Genomic DNA, 25,061 nt, shown 5'->3' with positions numbered 1-25,061 from the left:
TTAACCTTCACCTATTCTGTTTCTCTTCTCGGTACTCAAATGTGGCACTTGGTGCCACTGCCCACCTGCCAGGTTGTTTTGCCTGCCTGAGGTAAAGTCATCCCTGATGGAGGATCGTAGGAATTGTGAGGTAGATGGGACCTTTCATTGGATTGGCTGGCCCAGCACTGTTTTAGCAATGGATTGGCCAAATGGGGGAGGCAGCTTGATGAATGAGGTCTCCAGGACTCTAAAAATATCCAAATCTTATTATATGATATCATCTACTGTTAAATTCTGCTCCGTACTTCTAAAATTGTTACTTTTATGCTGTATTGAGGACTTGTTCTGTTCTGTGTATTGTATTGTATTGCATTGACCCCCTTCTTTTGACACCCACTGCACGCCCATCCTACCTGGAAAGGGGTCTCTCTTTGAACTGCCTTTCCCAAGGTTTCTTCCATTTTTCCCTACAAGTTTTTTTTTTGGGAGTTTTTCCTTGTCTTCTTAGAGAGTTAAGGCTGGGGGCTGTCAGAAGGCAGGGCCTGTTAAAGCCCATTGTGGCACTTCCTGTGTGATTTTGGGCTATACAAAAATAAACTGTATTGTATTGTATTTAACTATCTTTTGAGGTTTTCTCTGTGGGGTTTTTAAAGAATGATATAATCATCATGGAGTACCTGCTTTATCTTATCATATGCACATACAAATGTATTCCCTTTGTGTTTTCTATCCTTTAACTGAAAAAGATACTGCTTAAAACCAATATGAAACAAAAGCAAGCATTATCATGTCATTGCCAATGACTAGTGTGTACTATGGCCGGCCATTCATCCCGGCCAATACCCCCTGGCCGTCAGAGGGAGCCCTCCCTGCGACATGAAGACGCCCCAAATTCCAGCAGGGCATCATGGACTATGTAGTTTTAATACACAACCCTGCTGGATAACGTCAGGGCCGCCAGGAGATGCTACAGGGAGGCTCAGAGATGTTTATTTTCCCAATAACCCGGAAGTACATCTTAGGCACAGCGACAGAGAAAATGGCGTACTTCCGAGATGAAAAAGAAGAGTTTTGATCTGACCCAGATCATTTATGGGTTAAGAACTATAAGAGACTGTGAGAGATCCCAGACGGGCGACTTGAGTCGGGTGGCAGAGGGACAACGCGTCTGGGAGAGAAGGATTGGTTATTGGTTTATTGTAGTGATTATAGTATGAGTATTGTGGAGTGTAGAGTGCTTTCTGCACTTATTAATTATAGTAAAGTCAACTTTTGGACTTTTATCTGGTGTCTGGCGTCTGATCTGAGGGTTCAAGGGGACGACAGCACCCCCTATCTGTCACACTAGATATTAAAATAATTCAAAATAGTTCAATTCACTCAGATTCTTTAAAGTTGTTTTTTTAGAAACATTCTTTTCAAATTCGGTTTGCCAGAAAATCCCTTTGTCTGGCTTATGACATTTACTGCATTAAGACCGCATCAGTGAGTGGAGAAGACATTAGCTGGTTAGTTACACTTAGGAAAAGTAACCTTTAATTGACAAGTCAATTTAATTCAAATGTCACATCCAATGCTTTAGTTTTCAAAACCTTTTTCCTCATTTTCAGATTTGTCCCAACTTTAAGACTGCCTTTCTGAAGCCAAACTTGGTGATATAAGATCATCATTTAAGAATTCTCTTAAAACAACCTTAGTTTTATTGTTTTCAAGCTATCTCACTTAAGTGATCCGACTTTGCTGTTGCTTACGTCTGTGCATAATGCAGAATTAGTCATTGAATTGGGCTGATTGTAAGTGCAGAAATAAATAATAACTGGGGACAAATTTAGTTGTTATACTAATAAAAATTACTTTGGTTTAAAGAATCCCAAATTTAGTGTTGGCTGAATTGTTTTCAAGAATTCTGTGAGCAGTTTCAGGAGCACCTCTGATTGCATGGCTCTGAAATTTTAGGCTTCCATTAACACATTGCATGGAGTATGATTAGAGAGTTTAACTTTGCGCTTTAAAACTTTAACAATTAAAGTCTGGCAAATTGTGGAAATTCTGAAACACTGATTAAATACATTTTATTTTTGAATGATGTATATACAGTGATCCCTCGCTATATCGCGCTTCGACTTTCGCGGCTTCACTCTATCGTGGATTTTAAATGTAAGCATATCTAAATATATATCACGGATTTTTCGCTGGTTTGCGGATTTCTGCGGACAATGGGTCTTTTAATTTATGGTACATGTTTCCTCAGTTTGTTTGCCCAGTTGATTTCATACAAGGGACGCTATTGGCAGATGGCTGAGAAGCTACCCAATAAGAGCATGTATTACATATTAAATAAAACTCCTCAATGATATACGATATGCTTCCTGCGAGGTGCTTCGCACACTTAAAAGCCCGAACAGCACGTATTGATTTTTGATTATTTACTTTTCTCTCTCTCTGACATTTTCTGCTCCTGATGTGCACTCCTTTGACGAGGAAGATATGCTTGCATTCTTTTAATTGTGAGAAAGAACTGTCATCTCTGTCTTGTCATGGAGCACAGTTTAAACTTTTGACTAAAGGCTGTTATTTCATGTCTAGAGGGCTCTAATAATGTTAAAAAACGTATTTAGAAGGTCGTAAACAGGTTTTCTATGCTCTAACCGCAAAAATATTAAATTTATAAATAAAGAATACTACTTCGTAGAAATTCATTTATCTGTCTGGAGCTGATTAACCGCTATAAACAAGGGTTTACTGTATAACTGTGCGTAGAATATTAATAAACAGTGTGGGAGAGTTTCTAAGAGCTTAAAATATATAACAATAACCATACAAACATATGGTTTCTACTTCGCAAATTTTCACCTATCGCGGGGGGTTCTGGAACACAACCCCCGCGATCCAGAAGGGATTACTGTAGTTGGATTTTTGTGAAGTTAAAACACAGCTTAATCCTGCTTTATGCCCACTTGCAGCCATGATAGGCACTAACTTTCAGCAACCCTCAACTGGATACGCCAGTCAAAAAATGGAAGGTTGGACTGACAACTGTAGCCATGTTTTTAACAAACTGAGGATAAAGATTCCCTTGTTTTATCGCAGCTGTGTATGGAAATATATTAAAAGGCAAATACTCTCGACACTTAAAAAACACACAAATAGACAGATGATTGTTGTATTGTGTATTTTTATTTCTGATTTTTTTTACCGGTATAACAGAGGCTTAATTTTTTGCCTGAAAGCATTGTGAAATTCTCCATCTTCATTAAATTAATAGGTGCCAGCAACATTTGTATGCAACGGCATCTGAGTCAACTTTTCTCACTTGGTCTTGTGTAGTGGGTCTTTATCTGCGCCCCATCTCTCTCTGTCTATCTGCCGACAGTCATTCTTGCCACGCCAGGCTTCTTTTTTTCTTTCATCCTCTTATGCTACCCACATACCACCAGACTGAAAGTAACAGAACCTTATAAAGGGTCCTGATAAAAACATAAAACCAACTAAATCAAGACACATTATGAGCCTCTATTCTGTTTGTCTCAGCCCAAAAAAAGCATGCATTTGTTCTAAAAAAAATATTTATAAATTCCCTGTGAATGTCTTTAATCTGTGAGCTCAGAAAAATTCACAATTCTGCTGAACTCTTAGATCAAGTCTTTGGGCTTTTACCAACATGGGAAGGACAGCAATTAAAAGGAAAAATAATTTTAGAGGATAAAGTTTTTTATAAGAATTTAGCACCTTGAATTGGTGTTCTTTTTATACATTGAATTCAAATAATTCAGACATGTATGGAATTCTTCAAATCTGTAAAGTATTACATGTGCGGTGATTCAAATCATTACCTTCCACTCGTACAATGAATTTACAAGCAGCCTTGTTTCTTGCCTGATCATAGACCTTGTAGCGGATCACATGCTCTCCTTCTGGGAATTCTGAGCCTGATTCAGGACCCTTTAGCATAAGACTACAAGGGAAAACAGAAAAATTAAGAATACCAGAAATAAAAGAAGAATGGCAGATGAGAACTAGCTATAGCCTGGTACATGGAGCTACAACAACATACTAACTCAGCATTAAACCACCACTCTCTAGGCACTAATTACTGATGGAACATTGTTAATGTCAAAATAGGCCTGATACGATTGAAGCACACATGTAATTGCCCCTTTGATACATTTATTTATTGCCTTTTCCTAGTGAATAATATTTCAAAGTGTTTAGCAATGTGAAATAATGTGACACTGTTGCAGAGAGCTGATTTACGCCTGAAGTTCCAGGTCTCTCTCTCTCGAGCCTCATAACCATTCTGTTCCTTTTTAAACTACATTTCATTTTCATAGTTCTCAGTACCTTGGACTTCACCCATAAATATCTTATGGAAGACAGCAAGGTGCATTGCATTGTGCTTCTCTGGATCTTTCCACAAACGTCCAGTGTGAAAAAGGTTTTCTGGGACATTGCTGGGGGGAAGTCATGTATTGCTTACATCAAAACCCAAGAAGTCAACACACATTCTTCAAGTTCAATAGAATTTACATGATTTCTGAGAAAACACTAAACTATTGAATTCAATACACAGAATTTCAGCACTAGATGATTAATAAAAGGCTACGTTTTATTGCCAGGTTTATTGTTTCAAACAAAATTTAAACACTTTAACTATGCAGCCATGTTTTGTAACATGGCTGCCATGATGTTGTAGGTTATGTGGAACCTGCTTTAGGTGCCTGGCAACCACTCAGCATCACAGTAATGAGACACATAAAATGGCAACACATAGGAAAACCTTTAACATAATGGCCACAATATCACTGAAATAATTTCAGAAGTAATAAATAAATAATAGTAAAACAAAATTATTTGTGTAACATTGACATAGTGATAAAAGAGGAGACCCCTAAAATAGAAGGCTGCTGGTTCATTTTATACCACCTCTTAGTCCTTCTGGGATCCTAAACTAACCAGTTAACCTGACCATTCTTTAACTGTAACAAATAAAAAATGTGTAAAAAGTTGTACTGTCTCTATGGTCGGCAAAGTGCCTTGAAATGGTATTTATAAAAAATCTGTTATAATAAAGTAATGGTTTTTTATTAAACAGAGATCTAATCCTTTCCTTTAAAGCACACCCAAATATCCTTTGTCATTTTACAGTATAGAACCACAGTTTAAAATGAGCCTAAAAAGAAGTAAGGCCAAAGTATAAAATAATATGCAAGTGCTGCCAAAAACACATATACACATACACATACATTTGCATGCGCATATAACATATGTAATGTGAACAAATTACTCTGTTACGCCAGCTTCTGATGTATCTTTGACAAGTGGAGCTTCCCAGAAAACTTTGGCTGTTAGACTTCCTGGCTCAGCCAGCTTCACCCGAGATGGTGGGCACCTGATCTTTGGAGGGTCATTATCTGAAATGAACAGAACACTCATTACATTTTTTGTACAAAAGTGTCACTGTAAGATGAAATTAACACAGAAAGAAGCTTTCATTGTCTTGTGATTTTTCGTGCTTATTTTGTCTGATGAAATACATACATAAATATATATATATGGGACAATCTGCTCACGCAAAGGTTTGTTAGGTTAAAACAGGCCTAAAATTGTCCAAAAAACCAGATAATATGATAGTATTTACAACTGTGTGTACCTCAAAGTAGTTTTTACAATAAAATATTAATAAAGGTACTAATAAAATGTCTGAAATACTACAATTAAAATTCATAATGATGGAAATAAGATGTAATTAAATAACAGTAAAAATGTATTTCAAATTAGGAAAATTGCTGCAGCCTTTCAAATGCTTGAATATGTGCATAACCTAGCCTTAAAAATGACACTGGAAGAAAAGAATACAAATGGCTGCTCAATGACCGGTAAATACACACTTAGGAGAAAAAGTTTAGTGAAGACTATAATAAAATAGGGAGCAAATGATTTAAGAGCACATTTGTTGACAATGGTGGGCAAGCGGCCAACCCATCTTATCAGTAAGTGCTATCTTGCTGGTCAGTCTGACCCTGCTGCTCTTCCCTTGTCTTGTGATACATATTCTTGTTTCTTTTAGTTTGGTATTAGAATTTTGTTTAAACTCTTAGCTTATCTTACCTTATGTTTGAAAATAACAGAAATCAATTTGTATTGTGGAGATGTGGGGGCGCCCCTGCTGCTCCAACCCATGACAGACAGAGACATAGGTTCCATGCAATAGAAGACTTTTTATTTGGGGAAATGTTTCCCAAACCTAGAGCGATCTACAAGGACTGATACTGACAGTCACAAGCAGCACCATAAACACTGTGCCTTTCCTCTAGAATCTTGCAGTTTCCTTCCCCACTCCTCCTGGTAAGCTTTGCCCACCTACTCCCAACTCAGGTGCTCGGAGTAGTGGCAGCTGGCTCCTTTTATTCAAGAGTGCTTCTGGTCCTCCAATTTGGGAGGCATCCTGACCAGGCAAGTATGCCAGCCCCTCGTACAGTGTATATTGGTCCATAAACTTTTGGCCCTTCTGTTCTATGTCAGAGTGGCAAAAATAGGTGTCCCCATTATGAAAATAATGATAACATTTCATTTAGAAACTGTTTAATGGTGACATCACTCTTACTTTGCAAATTCAATTCCTCTGAAATGGGCAGCACGGTGGGGCAGTGGGTAGCGCTGATCCCTCGCAGTTAGGAGACCCGGGTTCACTTTCTGGGTCCTCCCTGCGTGGAGTTTGCATGTTCTCCCCGTGTCTGCGTGGGTCTCCTCCGGGTACTCCGGTTTCCTCCCACAGTCCAAAGACATGCAGGTTAAGTGCACTGGAGATCCTAAATTGTCCCTAGTGTGTGCTTGGTGTGTGTGCGTGCCCTGCAGTGGGCTGGCGCTCTGCCCGGGGTTTGTTTCCTGCCTTGCGCCCTGTGTTGGCTGGGATTGGCTCCAGCAGACCCCCATGACCCTGTAGTTAGAATATAACGGGTTGGGTGATGGATGGATGGAATTTCTCTGAAGTATTCGTAAAGAAGTTGCTTGAAAATTTTGATATTGAACACAGTTTAATAAAAATGCACCAAATGTGTCATTAAAATCCAGGCATTTATATATTTTCTTTCTCATACACCTATTCACACTTCTACAGGTTTATCCAGCCACTCATTTTCTAATGTAGACATGGGCAGAACATGGTAACTCCATATAAATGGTAAATGGGCCCAGGATTTGAACTCAGGATCTGTGAGGCAACATTGCTCATTGCAACAACCAAATATAAGGAGTTTTTTTCTATTATGAATACCTTCCCTGTAGTGTACTGTACCATCCCAGGGCACTTTATACAGTATGTACAGTATAACCTATTGTATGTTTGTTTACATCTTCAGAGATGTACTGGCAGTTTGCTCAGTGTTGTGGTGGATTCAAGCCCATCTCTCTTTCTGTTAGCCCTCATCTTGTTGAATCTTAAATTCCCATTACAGAAACACAAAAACTCCCAGAAGACAGATGCTCGGGTGCACCTAAGTTAAGCTATACATTTTTTATGTTTAAAGATTAGGAAACAGTATCACTGACATTATGAAACTGGAATGAAGTGGATTTGTTAAAACTAGGAGTATAATATATTCAATTATGATGTCAAGAGGCAAGATTTACTCTAAGTTCCACAATGCAAAGTTCATCGAAACCTCTTGCAAAGTACATCTGAGCTATACGTTTTTTGACTGGTGCTTTAAACTAAACAAAATTGAAAAAACCCATACAACATTTTTGTGAGAGAGTTGCAAGCAAAGTGCCTTAAAATGAAGTTGGGAACAACAACTTTCCAACATAGAATGCAAATTGATCAGCCATATATTCAAGATAATGTTAATATTTAAATAAATCTGAAAGCCACAGCATTGTTATTGTGAAAGAATAAGATCTTGTGAAATGGTGCGAGTGTAATTAAACTCCTGTAGTGCAGCCTTTTCTGTTCATTATTAAAACCTTTCACGCCTAAAATTAATAAAAAATACTAAGTGGCAGCATTCTATGAACAATAAGTGAAATCTTTGTAGAAAGAATGAACCCTGTGGGCAAATTTACCTACACAGATCGGCTCAGTGCCACTCCAACGAGCCTCCTCCAGGCAGGTTCTAGAGCGATCACCCTCCAGTTGATATCCAGGTGCACAGGTGTAATCGCAGCGGGAATCCACAGCAACACTTACAGTGCATTTGTATAAGCCATGTGCAACAGCCGGCAAAACAGGACACCGGATTTCTGGTGAGAGAAAACAAATGTGCAGAATGACTTGTATCTTTATTATTTTTGAAGTAGTGTACACAACACAGGATAGAAAATCAAGAAAAAAAATCCCTACAGCAAAAGGTGTGAGGTAGATTGGTATTTTTATGATACTTGCAAGACTGGGCTTGGGGCTTTCCTGGAAAACCGTCTGGAGGTCAGCTGGACGTGAATCATAGAACTATATCCCCTCCTACACACCCTCTTAAACCATCGACCGGCTGGGTATATCCTGTGAATAGCCCAGTCAGTTTTTGCACAACAATCGCTACACAATGTGAGCTGGAGGGCCGATCGCACCCCAAATAGAGACAGACGCCCCTGGGAAAACCACAAACCCTGAAACACTGACTACACATTGCTCCTTATCCTTGCACTATAACGCGTAATACAAGCCTCGCGCGGTACTCCGCCGACTTATAAGCCTTACGCAGCGCCTGTCAGTTTTGGAATTGATTGTTTGCTTTTATCTCTCTCTGCTCCTAGCGGAACTGTCATCTCTGACTTGTCATGGAGCACGTTTAAGCTCATGTGTTTGCGGTGTCTGAATAAAAATCCTTCTTTTTTTCTACGACCTTCTGTGTCTCTGTGCAAATCTGTGATCCAAGCGTGACAACAAATACTGAGTTTCTCATAAAATAGTTTTTGACAGACAGAAACATTCCTGTCCTCAATCATCCTCCCTATTCGCCCGATTTAGCTCCCTGTGATTTTTTACTTGATCCCGAAAATCAAAAGTGACCTGAAGGGAACACATTTTTGCAAACAAAAACATCAAGCCTGTTGAAAAGCCTCAAGCAAGAAGACTTCCAGCACTGTTTAAATCAATGGAGGATATGTATGGAGCGGTGTAGAGATCAGGAAGGGGAGTATATAGAAGGTGACAATGTTTAGAATTTTTTATTTATTTTACCAATCCGGTTATTTTTGTGTCTCACCTCCTATAGTATCCAGTAATTATGGCACTTTCCCATTTGTGGATCTATGCTCAGCATTACTTCTCCTATACCATGTCCTTACAATCTCTTTATACAGTTTTGTACTCCAGTTGCTACAGTAGTGTTGAACAAAGTAAACATTGCCCATTCTGCAGGATATAGTGGCTAACCAGGCCTGTTAAGAAAACAGATTTAACAGGCATTCAAGCATCCAGTTGTGTCTTCCCCCACTTGCATTCAAAACTAAGTGACTGAACTCCAGCTTATACCAGGAACTGCCTGGAGTTCATCTAATAACAAAGATGTGAATCAGAGTTGTACTGACATCTCCTCTCCAGAGGTCCCTCTGCAGACCTCTTAAACCAGAAGATGGGAAATGGACTCAACAAGGACAAAGACCTACAATTCAAGGGACGATAACTAAAGAACAGAAGAACTCGCCTTTTAGAAGACACTAATTTTGTAACTGGAAGTGACTTTAATCCAATCAGGAGAAGTTATACATTCCTTTAAAACTCTCTGCACCATCCTGAAGAAGCACTCTGGGATACTCACTGGACAATCACTGAACTCCATGAGGATTATCTTGAGGCACCTTCTCTGGGAATCTCTCAGGGAGTGGGAAATATGTAAAATGACCTTCTGATACCTAAAAGGTTATGAGCCACTCTTCCTTGGATAGTCAAATCCAGCAAAACTCTTCTCTTTGTGAATCTGAGTGATGCGATTCTGTTTGCCAAATGGCAAGCCAGTCTTAAGGCTGAGAAGCAGCCATCACTTCAAGAATTGAACCTCAGCATCTAAACTCCTCAGAATCAAATCCTACAGTAGTCATGTCCTTAAAACGGGACAACCATGAATAATTCAACTCATGACTTTAAGTATTTGAGCTGTTTAATAACTATTAAATAAATTTTTATATTTAATAATTGTTGGTATGATGCATATCAAATCCAAATTCTTCATATGTCTGGATAACACAATTTGTTGAACTACACAATATATTCACAGTCAAGAAAGAACTGGCTCCTTGGATGTTAGTGGTGGGATCTGAAAGTACCACCTTAAGGTTTTTAAACCACTACCCTCCAAAGAATGAACTACCTACTTATTATTATTTTAGTAGCCAGCAGATGTCTCTCTAGTGCCATCAAAGAGGAAATTTAATTTATCAATTATGGACATGTGGCAAGATCTACATACTGTATGTTTTAAAATTATCAATACCAATGAAAATGGTGTCAGTAAAGATGGGTCAAAATCACTTTAAATAAATAAAAATTAATTAAATAGAATTTAAAAATATAAAAAATAATGCATTATCACCAACTTCCTTCAGTTCATCCTGTATATACTTACTTATAAGTCAGGATTTGAAACCCGAAAAATTGATCATAAAATCAGACCCCGGCTTATATGCCCATTCAAAAATGTGACTCTTAATTTTTTTTTTTACATCTTCTTACCTCCTCCAATCTCACATCAGTTTCTCAGACGCATCGAATTTTGTTGCAGCAGCGCAGTTACCAATTTCTTTTGCTACTTCAACAACATTTAATTTAAAACCAGCTTCATATTTTCTATTATCTTCTGACCGAACACTCCATCATAGATAAGGGATGCTCTTACGATAAAGGTGTATGAGGGTGTGAGATACAAAAAATACAAATCAGTGGTAACGTTGCTTCAGAATAGTTTGGGTATTACTGTGTGGTCACGTGGGCAAAATTGAGAGAAAGAGAGAGAGGTTAGGAGCACATCCTGATGCAGCACATTGCCTCACCCACATAGAAAAAAAAGGCAGTGTGCTCCGTGGTTACTCTCTCAGGTGGGCGTTAGCATATCATAATCTCTTGGACCAATAGTTTGAGTTTTCCGCATTCAAATTATACAACCGACATTTAAAATACAAGAAATTATACTGTAAAATCAAGTCCCAACTTATTCGTGGAAAAACTTATCCGCGAGTATGTACAATACCCAAAAGTTACCAGGATAATTGAGAGATATAATGCCTCTGTTGTTTTGTTGGTCTTCCCCTTGTTTTTCTCCCAGTGGTTTATGCCTTGTATATCTGCCTTGGAAGGTACACAATGGGCTTCTTAAATGTATAAGGCATCTCAGCTGGCTCATCTTGATCCAGAGAAATAGTATGTCTACACAAAGCTTCTCCTATATTTGAGAGCTCCTTGTTCTGTCTTGGAAAATGAAACAAGCAAACCCAAGCAGGAATTTCACTATGGCTGCTTGCATTTGTGATTTCTTTGTTTCTGTCACTACCTAGAGCTCATGACTAGAGGTTGGATGTAGACCAACTGGTAAATTAAGAGTTTTGTTCTTAGATTCAGCTTCCACTTCACCATCATTGACTGTTAATGACATTTGTGAAACTGCTGCAAAATATTCTAAGCATTCCAAATTGGCTTTAAATAGCAGTCCTGGCATATCCTGAGCATATCCTGATAATATGAGGGTTAACTTGACAGAAAAATATCACATGCCACAAACAATTTTAACAGTGTATGTTAGATGAAACATACTCAGCACCAAAATTGTTTATTAGCCTTTAAACTATTAAAAGTCACTCTAGGTGTAAGTTGAGCATATATTTAATGACTATTAAAGCCATGTGTGCCTCCTTGGAAGCATTTTAACGCGTAGACGGACCTTGGTAGACACTGACCAGGTAGGAGCAGTACCATCACCATCACCTACTGTATGTAACATACTTCCTTTTTAATTTTTCCTTACCATCCTGTCTTTTGAGGCCAATCAAACTGCATTTTAAACAGCAAAAAAAAAAAGGGAAGACGAATATTAATTCCAGATTGATGAATGAACCCATATAAGACACATGGAGATACTCACTCTAATAATAATCATATCATAAGTCATTAAAACATTTAAAAATTGGTTTAAATATTTATAAGGATGTAGGAATTCTCTAATCAAGTTACAAGAAACATACAGTAGATTCCATTTTACTTGACTCCGTAGGCTCTTACCATACTCCTACCAAGGGCTGCTTTTTGACTATTTACATTACACTACAATGGTGCACAAAAGGAACACATTTCCATTTATCTCCATAAAAAGCAAAAATATTTAAGAAAAATATGAAGATCTCCCCACCATTCAGTACATAACAGAATATTTGTAACTTACAGTGTACTCAAGGTGTAATTTAACAGTCTGTGTTCATATGTACAAAGCTGAAGAGCACTTACGGTGACAGTAGCCACTCCCTGACCAGCGGCGATTGGGCAGACACTGCACAAACCTTCGACCAATGAGGCGGTAACCACGGTCACAGGAGAGTTCACAGCGAGTACCCAGAGTACTTCTATATGAGCCTCCCCTGGGAGAGTAACAGGAGGATTCTCCATTAGAAACAGACAATGTGTAGCACCAATTAGGATCTAAAAGAGAAAGAGCAGTAATAAATTATTAAATTATCTGCCAACCAAAATAAATCACATTTACAGAAAGTTAGTTAATTCTCTAACTCACCTATAAAGTCTAGTGCTGCAGACAGATAGTGCCTATTAAAAGTGCAAGGCAGAGACCCAATCTGGACAGGGTACCAGTCCATAATAGGCCACAACTATACACACACTCAATATATACAAGGCCAGTATAAAGTCACCCATTAACTTAACCCTCTGAGGCTAGGGATCTGCACTGGCAATTGGAAGGTTTCTGGTTCGAATCCCATAAATGCCGAAAGGGACTCTGCTCTGTTGGGCCCTTGAGCAAGGCCCTTAACCTGCAGTTGCTGCGTCATTAATCTGCATCCAGCTCTGCATGTAGGCCCTCCAACTTGCAGGGAAAAACTTGGGGGTTGGTGGCAGAATTGGCACTCCAGCCACCATAAAAAATCTCACACTGTTCCACTCCATCTGAACTCGTGTGGTGCTGAGGTATCACCCATTGCATGGCTGCACTCAGGTCCTAATATGGATCCTGAGTTGGTTTGTCGTGTGGTGGGTGTGGCAATGCAATGTATCAGTGTGTGCTCCTAACCTCACTCCCAGGCAAATGCTGCTGTTGGGGACAGATCAGATTATGCTGGTACCTCACTTTCGTTTTTGATATCCATCTCCAGATCACTTGCATCAAACTCGGAGTCTGACAAGTCCATGGAGTACTTTGCTTTGCACATTTGCTTTGGACTCTCGCCAGATGTCGATGCCATTTTAGAGGTTGTTAGCTCTTTGCTACTCTTGCATGCGCAGGGAATCAAGGTAAAATCAGCAAAGCTATGTAACTTTCCTTCTAGCAAAGAGAGTCAAACTAAAAATGTAAGGGCGAGTTTTGTCATAGTTTACAGCTGATTACCATTCTCTACCCCTGAATTTTGACAAAAGTCAACACCAGCCCTGAAAGAGTTAATCTTCACATCTTTAAGCTGTGACACTAAAAACAAGATTACTCAGAGATAAATCTGAGTATGAGTACCCCAGACATGGGGTGAATTTGCAAGCTGGAAAAAGGCAGTGTCCAGGCTAGGATTCAAACCTAGAGGATTCTGGAAATGTGGGACTGTACTGTTAACCACTGCTCCACTATGCCACCCTAGTACATAAAGCTACTGTATGAGTTTTTCTTTCCTAGAAAAATGTTGCCATGACATTTATTACACAGGCCTACTGCACAAGTTCACTTTAGTTTTTTCTTCCATTTGGGTATATCTTTTCTACCACACTGGTTCTAATGACAGGTGACGTAGACATAAGTTAAACAGTGTAGGCCATACTTCCCTTTTTGAGGAATCAGACTGAAATGTAATGATTTAAAATGCAATGCAATGCAAATTCCACTGTCCACTTCCATAGGACTAGCAAACTCTTTATTTGGTACGTCAAGAAAGTTAGCATGTTCTATTCTATCTGTTGTTTCACAGATTATATGAAGATTTACCATCATAATATTTAGAGGATCCTTTCAGAGAATTTATTTTTTTTACTCATATTAACTCACTAAAATCTCCACTATTCCTTGTGCATTTCAGCTGCCTTTCATTTTTCTTCCAGGAGGGATCAATTTATAAACTGTAAAACCAATGGACAGTAAGCAAGGCACCTATAAATATACCAGGAAAATCATACCAGGAAAAAAAACAGGTTAAATGTAAATGTGAAAATAACAAGAAAGACAGCTATTTAAATGATTACATGACAACAAAAGAATGGCTGACTATTGAGGCACTGGTGCCAATAATCCACTGTTTTTAACAGTCATAAAAGAAGGCTGAAACAAATCTGGTTGTATAGTAACTAGTGTGAGGATTTACATACTGGTTAAGAGAATAACAGGTTTGTCAGGTTTAAAGACAGAGAGGAGACCAACTCCTGTAATCACTGCAGCATTTCCTGTATTACCTTTTATAATACATCTTCCATTGTCAGCTTCATTCATCATTCAAATTTTCAAATGGATTAAAAGCATTCACACATGGGTTTATGCTATCCATATACACACTCATATTTGCACATTTAAATAAAAACTAAAATCAAACAAATAGTGCAAAGAATTTTAGGTATGTAAATGGTCTAAAAACAGAGGAGCAGTGATATACTATAGAAATCAACTGTGTGAAAAGCATGAAGATTGTTGTTATGTAGTGTAGTCTGTTCCTGCATTCCAGACTTAATGCATACTTACTTCTGTAATCAAGTACAGGAGAGTGATGGATCACGTCAGGCAACACCTCATTATAACTGCTCTGATCATAGAATCCAGAACCTGGAAAAAACAAGGAAACAAGATGCATTAGTAATAATAGTTTTTAATAATAACACATTATTTCCCCAAGCATGTGTACAGTCTGGCATATTTAAGTATGTTGGCAGAATATATAAAAAAAATCACAACATAAACAGTGCCATAACAGCAAAAATGTAATCTACATTTATAGGAAGGGACATCATCTGCACCCAGAATAATGGAAAGGAGATGGAAATATACATAATGTTGCATTTATTGTAAAAACATACAAAAGAGTGAAAATTGGAGAAAACAAAAATACAAACCATAACATAACATTCTCAAACCTGGTTAGTTCAGTTCTGGGTCACAGAACGCACTGTCTATATTGAAAGCATCAGGTGCAATGCAGACATCACCCCCAGGCAGGGCATCAGTCCATTGCAGGTCCTACTCCCACATATACGAGGACAATTTGGAATCACCAACTAACAAACAACAAAAGCAAATGTAAACCTGCTGCCTCACTGGCATTTAAACCTGTGATTACTGTAGGACCTAGCCATAAAACTGAATAATTTTATCATGGTAAATGTATATAAGTGGCAGAGATTAAAAAAGAAAAAAAATCATAGCCAAAAGCAGGCAGAAGTCACCAAATGAGCAATGTAAACACAAAAAAATGACCATTGTATGTATTAATTAACTTTTTTCAGTGAAGATGCTTTGTTTATTCTTTTGTTAAAACCTTGATGGTTGTGACAATAACAATAGCACTAACTTCCAGAGCTTGAGGGTACCCTTGTCTATCAGTGGTGCACCCACATGTCTACCTCTCAAGTACATACACAGAACTCCCTTCTTCATCTATTCTCTCTCTCTCTGTTTGTCTCTTAATCTTGGGTTCTACATGCTGCCAGTGACCCTATGCCCCAACTCTGCTACCAACTCAGGACTTAACTACTACTCTTCGTGTGAAGTGGCTTTAAATCCTGTAATGGGGTCAACTGCCAGAAATGTTCTAGAATCAGTACTTGAGTCTGGGTTGACACTACCTTTGCTAAAGGTATGCTAGGGTAGTTCTTTCTTTAGTGGCCCACTGAGATGTCAGTCACCTTAAATGGGCTAGGACTCAAAGACAGCTTTTCCATTACCTGTCCTTCTAAAGGGGAATCCTATCCCCTGCTGTTCCAGCCTGGGACATCATTCTGCCTCTTAAAGGCTTGGTAGATTTTTATCTTCTTGATGTCAGAAAAAGTTGAGGGTCAGAAGGATTATACAATGCATTTTTTTATTTAACTGATGCATTTATCCACAGTGATTTATAAACAGCAGGGAAGACAATTATTTCTGCATTTTTGCAACTATAGCACTAGACATTAACTTAGATATGAAGAGTCAATAGTGGGAAGTAAAATCCAAAGCAGTTTCTGTCATTATAAATTTAGTAGAAGCTTTGAACCTCTGTGACTTACAAGATCACTGATACCTTACAAGATGTTACAGTGGTTTATATGAAGTTTTTTGCGTTTGGACAACCGGCAGGTTTTGTGCCTTGCTCAGGGTCATGGCTAAACCACCAGCTTTGTGATTAAACGTCTAGTGTCTTAACCACCAAACAATCCTACCTATCATTTGCTACTATACATGCATGTACGGCTGAATTTTCTAAGAATGTTTCCAAAATAAAAAAGCAGAAATTACCTGAGTGTAGAGTTTAAAATGTGTATATTGTTTTCTAACCTGCCCAACATGAAGCAGCTTTGTTTGAACAATCAGGTTAATTTGAAAAATCAATCTCACTTAATTTCATCATTAATGCATTTCAAGGCACAATTCTATTAAAACTGCAGACACCGGTGTGTTCATGCCAATTAGGAAGTTCAGCAGGGATTGCCAATGTATGATGTAGAGACCAAGAGATCTGTGCCAGCTTCTTTTGTGAGGACATACTGTCTTGAATGTTAGCAAATCCTCCAGGCCCCCCGCTCAGGACCTGCAAAATCTCAACAACCTGGTGACTGTATCCAGCAATGACAGAAATTTTCCATTTCTGTTCCTGGAAAAAAAGAGCTAAAAACAGATGGATTTTACATTCTCGTTCTTATTTTACCAACTACATTAAAATGTAGGAATTCAACAACTTACAGAAATGGGGTCTTTTAACTAGCCTGCCTGTTTAGTCACTAACTTTAAAGTAATGAGGCTGAATATTTGTAATTCAAATTCTTTCTTAAAATATCTGAAAACTATTTTCAGTTATATGATCCCTCTAAACTCCTAATCCTCACAGGTAAGACAATCTTGTTCTCCAACTTGTGACTGCATTCTTTGGTTGATTCTATCTAGTGTGTTTCAAAAGAGCAGATTCAGTATGCATTGTGGGAATTCTATGACTTAACAAAGAAAACATCCATTAATCTAATTTCTACATTTTCCCCATTTCACATATAGGGGTCAATCCAGCTGTAGTGGAAGCCAACCTAAAACAGGGCACCAGCCCTTCAAAGGGCACACTCATGCACCCACCCAAACATAGCCAGTTTCATCTCTCAAGCCAAATATGTCTACTTCCAGCTACCTATTGATTTGGGAAAATCTTAATTTATCATTTAACATCTCTCACTGTTCTTCCACTATACCATATCTTCCCTGAAATAGTTTTTTCCATGGATCGTTCCATTATTTACCAAGTAAAGTTTCTCCAAACTAGCAGATTCTCTGTGGTGCTAGAAGTTCCCTTCATGTTAAGATATTTTATAGTTTACCCCTACCAGGGTGGCCAAAGGTAGGGTGCAGTTTTCATGCTCACTATATGTTACTTTATAATATGCAAATATAAAATCATAGAAGAAAAATAGTAATAGAAACTACACCACCGTACAATGTTTGCATACACACATACAAGGTATGCAATTAAATAAACAGAGAGCAATAAATGAACACTATGTGTGGGGAGTTCTACACATTTTTAGTCTTTAAAATTCTCAAAGGAGGAATTAACAAAATACAAACAAAACTGACAGAAACACAGTCGGTAGCACTTCTGACACACAACTCTACAGTCTTGGATTCAAATTCAAACCCAGTCACCATTTTTAAAAAGTCTGAATGTACATTTCATGTTTGCATAGTACTTTCATTTCCTTATATATTATGATGACTGTTGACTCTGAATATAAATTATTTCAGTGAGGCTGTCTGCATGAGTATGCTGTGAACTAGGGTCCAGTCCATTGCCAGTTTCAGCCTTGAATCTGATGCTTCTAAGAAATATCCTGGCATTCTTTGATTCTATTGTATAATGGAACATTAAAAATGTATGACTGTGTACTGAGAAATTAAGTTAGCAGAAGTTGTGCCCAGCCTAAAGAAGAAGATACTGTAAGTCCAGTAGGGCATTAAAGGCATCAGGGCTGAGGAGAGAGACATATTCATGAAGAGAGTAAACAGCTTTTGGAATTTACAGCCAGTGCATATTATCAGCATCAACAAGGTTTCAAGTTTAGCTTTGGCACATTGTTTTTACTCCTTTGTCCTCACAATAAATTCACAGAGAAATAATCAGGATAATACTGCCTGTAAAGCCTGCAAAAGCAGAATGGCTAGCTCCTACCTTGTTAATTTTTTTATAGGTTCCAAGATCATTATCATTATTAGCACTTACTACACCCACCAGACACTCAAACATTCTCATACTATGCAATTCTCTGTTCTGAGAAACTGTGTTTTACTGCACATTTTCTTTGGCAAAAACTCAGTCTTTTCTAAGTGGAGTCATAACTGAATAGGACACTAGGTCTTGCAGTAGACATTCACATTGGACCCAGACAAAATGGTTAACACCACATCCTTGATTATCCCATCTGAAAAAAAGTAGAATGAGTTAAACTCCACAGTTTATTGGGCTAGGAATTATGCCAGGGTACAATTTTCATAATTCAGCAATGCTACTGACTGCATTAACAATATACCTAACTGCTTTTAAAAAAACTGATAATTTACAAGTAACAGGCTCAGATGCCAATGACAGTACATTAGCTAGCCTAAATGATATGCAATCACATGCAACCATATGTGCTTTTCAAACCACTTAAAACAACATGCTTTAAAATGAAGCTAAAATATAAGCAGTTCTGGAAGTTCAAATTTTGGAACACAGTACAAGCCTGCTAAAATGTGCTAGGAAAGCCAAAAGTGCAAGGAAACTTTTAATTTGCCAAACAAATTCCAAAATGAGTCAGAACAAGTCAGACTAAGTGAAGCATTCAATTAAAGGCAGCAGTATGTCTGTGACTAAGAAAGTGTCTATAATGAGGACCTACAGTCCCTGCTGCCTAACCATTGCCAAAGCATCAAATCAGCTGGGTACAGGGAGTTGAAAACCAACAGCCAGCTAACTGACAGTACTCACAAATCTTGTCAAATATATACACTGCAGTAAAACCAACTGAGTAAAAAACAATGAGCATTATATGCTGCATTATGCATTATAAAACAGTTAGAACTAATATGTAGTTAAAAGCAAATGCAGTATATAATTTGACTTTTGGTTGCCATAACAACACCTTCTTTAGGATGCATTGCCACCCTGTGGCCACATGCTGTCATAGTTAATTGCATGATACACTGGAGGAGTCTAAATAAAGGAAAGGCCAACTAACAAACTTCTAAGTGTCATTCAATATTTTTTCAAATACTCAATTACTATACTGGATCGTAGAGGGACTGGTACCTATCCTGTTAGCACTAGGTGCAAGGCAGGAATGGATGGAATGGCAATCAATCACAATGTATGCTCATATGCATAAACACACTCAAAATCGATCTTTATTTGATAAGGTACCTTTCACAGTCATTGTCAATAACAACCATCTGCAACAAAGTAAATAATAAATTAAACTGCTTACTTACACAAAAAAGCAGTATTATCATTTTACTTGCATTATTTACAAAGGATAAATGTATCCAAGTCTGCAATATTGATGCATATTACACCGATAGTGAATGCTGTGGCATAAACATGTTCAGTTTGTTTTTTTCTAAACAGCCAAGCAAGAAAATAATTAAAGACTATCCATATTAACCAAAAGTGCATAATTTATTTTTTATTCATCTACATTAGGGACAGAGTGAGGCACAGACATAAATTGTTAATCTTTAATAGATATAACATGGTTTGAGTCCCACCAGCTTTCTGGTTCAATTGTGTTCCAGTTGGTGGGGACACAACAGTCCATTTTTTGGGAACAGATCCAACACACAGTGAAGCTGTTTTTCATTCTGTCTGAGTTTAAAGCTACAGCATTAAAACATAAAAACAGGAAATGGTGCAATGGCTTAAGGGTTTTTTTTTCTATTTTACCTTCAGCTGTTATATGCTATGGACATGACCTGGAAAATTGGCAATCAGATTTAAAAAGGCTTTCATGGTACACTTTGAGTTTACTAAATAAAGCCAACAAAGCAAGAAGGTTAAAGATGGAGGATGAGTAGTACTTTGACTTACTGAGAGAAAGAACAAAAAGAAAAATATTACTGTATGAGTCCACCATGGCCTCAGTAGAAGTACCTGTTAGCAAGATATTAGGTTAGCAATCAAAGGCTTGCTGCAGGTGGTGGCCCCTCAAACATATAATTATGAACCATTAGACAAAAAAAATCAGTATAATGATTACGTTAGCTGCTGCATATCCTCACAGGCTACTATTACTGCTAATACAAGCCTCTACTCAGATTCCAGTTTAAAAATATGCAGACCCCTATCAGCTGTTGGGTGCATGGGTGCATACAGCAGTTATCTGCAATCCACCAAAAACAATCACATAATTCAATGTGGTACTGCAATCAGCTTTTAGTCTTCTAATATAAAACCTGCAATGGCTCTCTGGCTTCCTTAGTCTTTAAGAGGTTTCAAAATATGCCATGGCTGAAGAGATTATGTTCCTTCCTGTGGGCTTCGATCAAAAGACAATATGCACTTTAATTATAAGATTAATATCACTGTAATTTAACACAACATTCAAAGCCAAGCTGATTAAGCCATCTTTGATAATGCCACAATACACATCAAATGGGGAATTAGTACAATGGAGCCATGTTACCAGTATTACCTCAAATATTTTTGCACATGCTGTACACAAAACTACACTTGACACCTAGCATCAGTACTACCATACAGTCAATGCCTAACAGTAGACAAGAATACTGGAATGAAATGTGCTATGCATTTTCATGTTTCTGTGTGCAATCGTAAATTGTAAGAAGTGAGTAGGTCAATGGATGGATGAAAGCCTACACATATAGTACTATATCATTTAAACAGTATACAGTTCATTAGCTCAGACTTGAAAAAATGGTAAATTTGACATCAAGCTCCATAGATGCAAATTCATTCCTTCTCTTGTCAAAATCTGTGGCCTTCTTCATCACATAATTTGACTGGCACCAAAGCTAGAATCTACCCTGACCAACTGCACAATTCACTTTTTTGATTTCCTCTGTGATTGTGCCCTCTCCACCACCTTTCACCCAAAGAAGGTAAACTTTAAATGCAATTAACTAGTATCCTATTTTAATACAATACTGCCATTTGCCTGTCTCACACCAAACCAATCAGTCATCTCACCTGTTTAAAGTCAACCCCTGCAAACCTGCAATACAAGGGGCACAAGGTCAGAACCAACCATGTTCGGGATATCGGTCCAACACAGGCCTCAACCTTGCACACAGTTTCATACTCACTCAGACTAACCACTCTGAAACTATTCACTAACCTAACACACACATTTTTAAGGTATTGGAGGAAAACCCATTTAAACTGACAGAATTACAACTTTCACACATAAAGTTACCAGGAAGAGATTCATATTCAGTACTCTGGGGTTATGAGACCACCGTGTCACTGCACTGTCTAGCTAAGCCATGAAACCAAATTCAAGTACCAATTCTTTATATATGGTGTGTTTGGTGTCTATTTATTGGGAAAGCCACTTACCACTTAAACTGCTTATATCAATGGAAAATGTTCTTATATACTTAAATGAACTGTAGACATTTACAGTAAAAGACAAAAGAGAATGCTTACTCTTAAAAACATAAAACCAGTGGAAAAAAATACCATTCATTTATTCATTTCCCAAACCTACTTTTTCAAGGGTTATGTAGGCCTGACGCTTTCTATTAAAACAAAGGTGTAACATAAGCAATTCTGATTATTTTATAAATGCTTTAACTGCATGTAGGGGAATTTATAAAATACATTTTAAAAATTTTAGCGAAAATTCAAGATTTCTTTAAAGGTTTTTCTCTTCTGCAGCTGTATATACAGTACAATAACAAAGAATAAGTATAGGCATAAGCAGGGAATTATCTAATTCGAATAAATAATTCACCAAGATACATTTAACATGGGTAATTGGCATTAGTATTGAAAGATAAACAATTACATATTGTGGCCACCAGCTCCCCAAACCCGACACAAACAGACACAAGACATAAGTCCAACACAACACCGTTTTTATTTACAAGGAGGAAACACCTTTATTTTGTTTCCTGCCACACAGTAAAAATAAAGCATCACGCCGTTCTTTGACTTCTTTTCTCTCTCTTCCTCTTCCTGTCTCCTTCCACCTCCACTCCTCTACCAACAATCTTCATTGTCATCCTCGTCCTCCTCCTCATGACTCTGGCTCCTGAGTGAAGTGAGGCGGTCCCTTTTATGCTGCACCAGGGAGCACTTCAGGTGGCCCATCAGCATTATCCGGAAGTACTTCTGGGTGTGGCAGAAGCCCAACGTAGTAGGGCTCTGTTGCTCCTGTGGCAGCCTCTGGTGGTACCCACTCAACCCTACAGGAATGTGCTGAACACCAACTCCCCTGTAGCTCCATGGGAATCCGAGGCAAAGCTGCTACCCAGGGTATCTGCCATTTTTAAGATATATATATATATATATATATATATATAGATATATATATATATATATATATATATATATATATATATATATATATATATATATATAAAAAGTTGGACGTGAGCATCAGTAGGTTTTGCACCCTAGGAACCAAGTTATATGAACTATTCTATAACATTTCAGTATTTATTTACCGCTCTGATGCTGATCATTCCTATTCATAAAATAGGTTGTTACAATAGCAATTGACGACAAAAATTCAAAATTAATTGCAAAATTATGACATCTGAGGGTTCCTTTAGAGTGCCTCTTCCTCTTGCATGATTTGGCTCAAAATCTAATCAGCACATGGTCACCTAACGACAGGCTTAGTTTTCGAGTTTGGTATTTTTTCCATCCAGCCGTTTTAGATGTAGACCATCCTAAAGAAACTGACAATTATTATTAACTGTGATAATTATTTAATTATTTGTTTGTTTGTTTATTAATTAATTGGTTCCTGCCTCACACATATTGTTGCCAGGATTATCATGTGCTCACAATACACAAAACCCGGAACTGGATTAAACAAACTTTATAATAGATGAATGAGTACATATACTTTCTATACTGTATGTAACTCAGACAGATGTATATTAGGCAGACCTGTTCCCAGCCCTTGTAACAAATCATGCAACATTTAGCCCAAGCCCATTTAGGCATCAAACCTCCTCATCAGCTGTCATATTTAAGTCTCATCTGAGTGTGGGTTGTTCTGCTGAGGTCAAGTTTAGGGGCAGAAGAAGACGCCATTTACAACATTAAGAATACAGGGTGAGTCAAAATTATGCTAACACTAATGGTGCTGCTATGTATATACTTATATACAATTTTTGTGGACAATTTATGTGCCACATATGGTACAAGTGTTAAACACAATGGTGAACAGGTTGAGACATTCCTGTAAATCATCTTGCACAAGTTGATGTATGTTTTGTGAATAAATTGTTTCCATCATTCAAATGTTAACATGATTTTAACTCACCCTCTATATCCATATACAGTATGTGATTCTAGGAGAGGACAGGGATGCATAATGAACATAATGAACAAAAAGAGGTTTGTAGACATCCTGATCAAAAAAACAAGCATGTTGGTATAATCAAGAAGGTGGACAAAAGCAGCCAAAGGGTTAAGAAGAAAGTAAAGAAAGCTACTAAGTGATGCTGTTAGTAAAACAATATAAATGAGGCTAAACAAGCAAAGCAGATTTGAGGGGCTTAATGAATGATCAAAAAAGAGACTGTTAAAGATGACACATTTGCAAAGAAACTGCAACATTGAAAGCACAGCCAGAGACAAACTACATGTGAATAAGCCTAAAGTTCAGCTTGATGCATAAATGGGAGTGAGGTTTGAAGTACTGGGTGACAAAGCAGAGTGATGTGTGGACATCTTGATGGACTACACTGGTAGTCACTCTCTATGTGCATGCCTCATTTGTTAACAGAATGGATCAAACAGGATGACTTGACTCTTACTGCCTATTAGTCCCCATGTGCATGCAATTTTGTTTTATTTATTTATTTATTTGACACAAGGGCAGTTGTAGACTCTATCTAGAGCGTCAATATCTCAAAAACATGTATCTTGTAAATTTACCTTGCTCTTATGTGTTGATTTGCAATCCATTTTTTGTTTGCTTTTACAGCACTTTGTGATTTTGATAGTTTGAAAAGTACTAAAAATGACTGAAAGGTTGACACATTGATTAACTGACTCACTGAAAAATATAAGGATATTAACCAAAGGTTAAGAAAAAATAACTACAGTACTCCACTGAAACAGGGTAAAAAATCTCCTTTTGACCTAGACACACTCATATAATGAAAAATGGAAGGTTGGAAAAAAGGTAAGTTGTACAAAATGAAAATTGGAAGATCCAATCTCAGTTAATGGGCATGAAAAAATATAATAAGGAAATGTCAAAAACATATATTAACAAATTATCTGCAGTATAACCATAAAGAAATAGCAACTCAGCAACTGTCTTTTACAGGTTTTTTAAAAATGCTTCAGGCATGACATAGTGATGGGTCACATTTTTGTATAAACCTATAGATGGCAGCTGTGTCACACAACTAGTGAGCACAACCAATATTTTAAATGTACACTTTAATGTGGCATAAGTTAACTGGCTAGGCTGAACGGTATAGCTTAAAAATGTAGGGTATTTTTTAAACTAACATGAATAAAGCAAAAATAAGATCTATGGGAAG

At 37.6% G+C, this 25,061-nt stretch overlaps 1 protein-coding gene across 3 annotated transcripts in view; it reads right to left on the bottom strand.

Annotated features, from left to right (window-relative positions):
- Nucleotides 1–25,061, bottom strand: part of srpx2 (sushi-repeat containing protein X-linked 2) — a 122,505-nt gene that overhangs the window by 83,073 nt on the left and 14,371 nt on the right. For all 3 annotated transcript variants that reach the window (XM_039766056.1, XM_039766055.1, XM_039766054.1), the window contains exons 3-7: nucleotides 14,847–14,927; nucleotides 12,410–12,601; nucleotides 8,044–8,220; nucleotides 5,267–5,393; nucleotides 3,816–3,937 (exon numbers count right to left, since the gene is read on the bottom strand). In XM_039766056.1, the coding sequence (XP_039621990.1) occupies nucleotides 3,816–3,937; nucleotides 5,267–5,393; nucleotides 8,044–8,220; nucleotides 12,410–12,601; nucleotides 14,847–14,927 (699 nt within the window). The remainder of the gene's footprint in view (nucleotides 1–3,815; nucleotides 3,938–5,266; nucleotides 5,394–8,043; nucleotides 8,221–12,409; nucleotides 12,602–14,846; nucleotides 14,928–25,061) is intronic.

The sequence above is a fragment of the Polypterus senegalus genome, chromosome 10 (assembly GCF_016835505.1).
Source record: "Polypterus senegalus isolate Bchr_013 chromosome 10, ASM1683550v1, whole genome shotgun sequence".
NCBI classification, from domain to species: Eukaryota; Metazoa; Chordata; class Cladistia; order Polypteriformes; family Polypteridae; genus Polypterus; species Polypterus senegalus.
The sequence above is the reverse complement of the archived record's forward strand: the minus strand, read 5'-3'. Positions and strand labels throughout refer to the sequence as shown.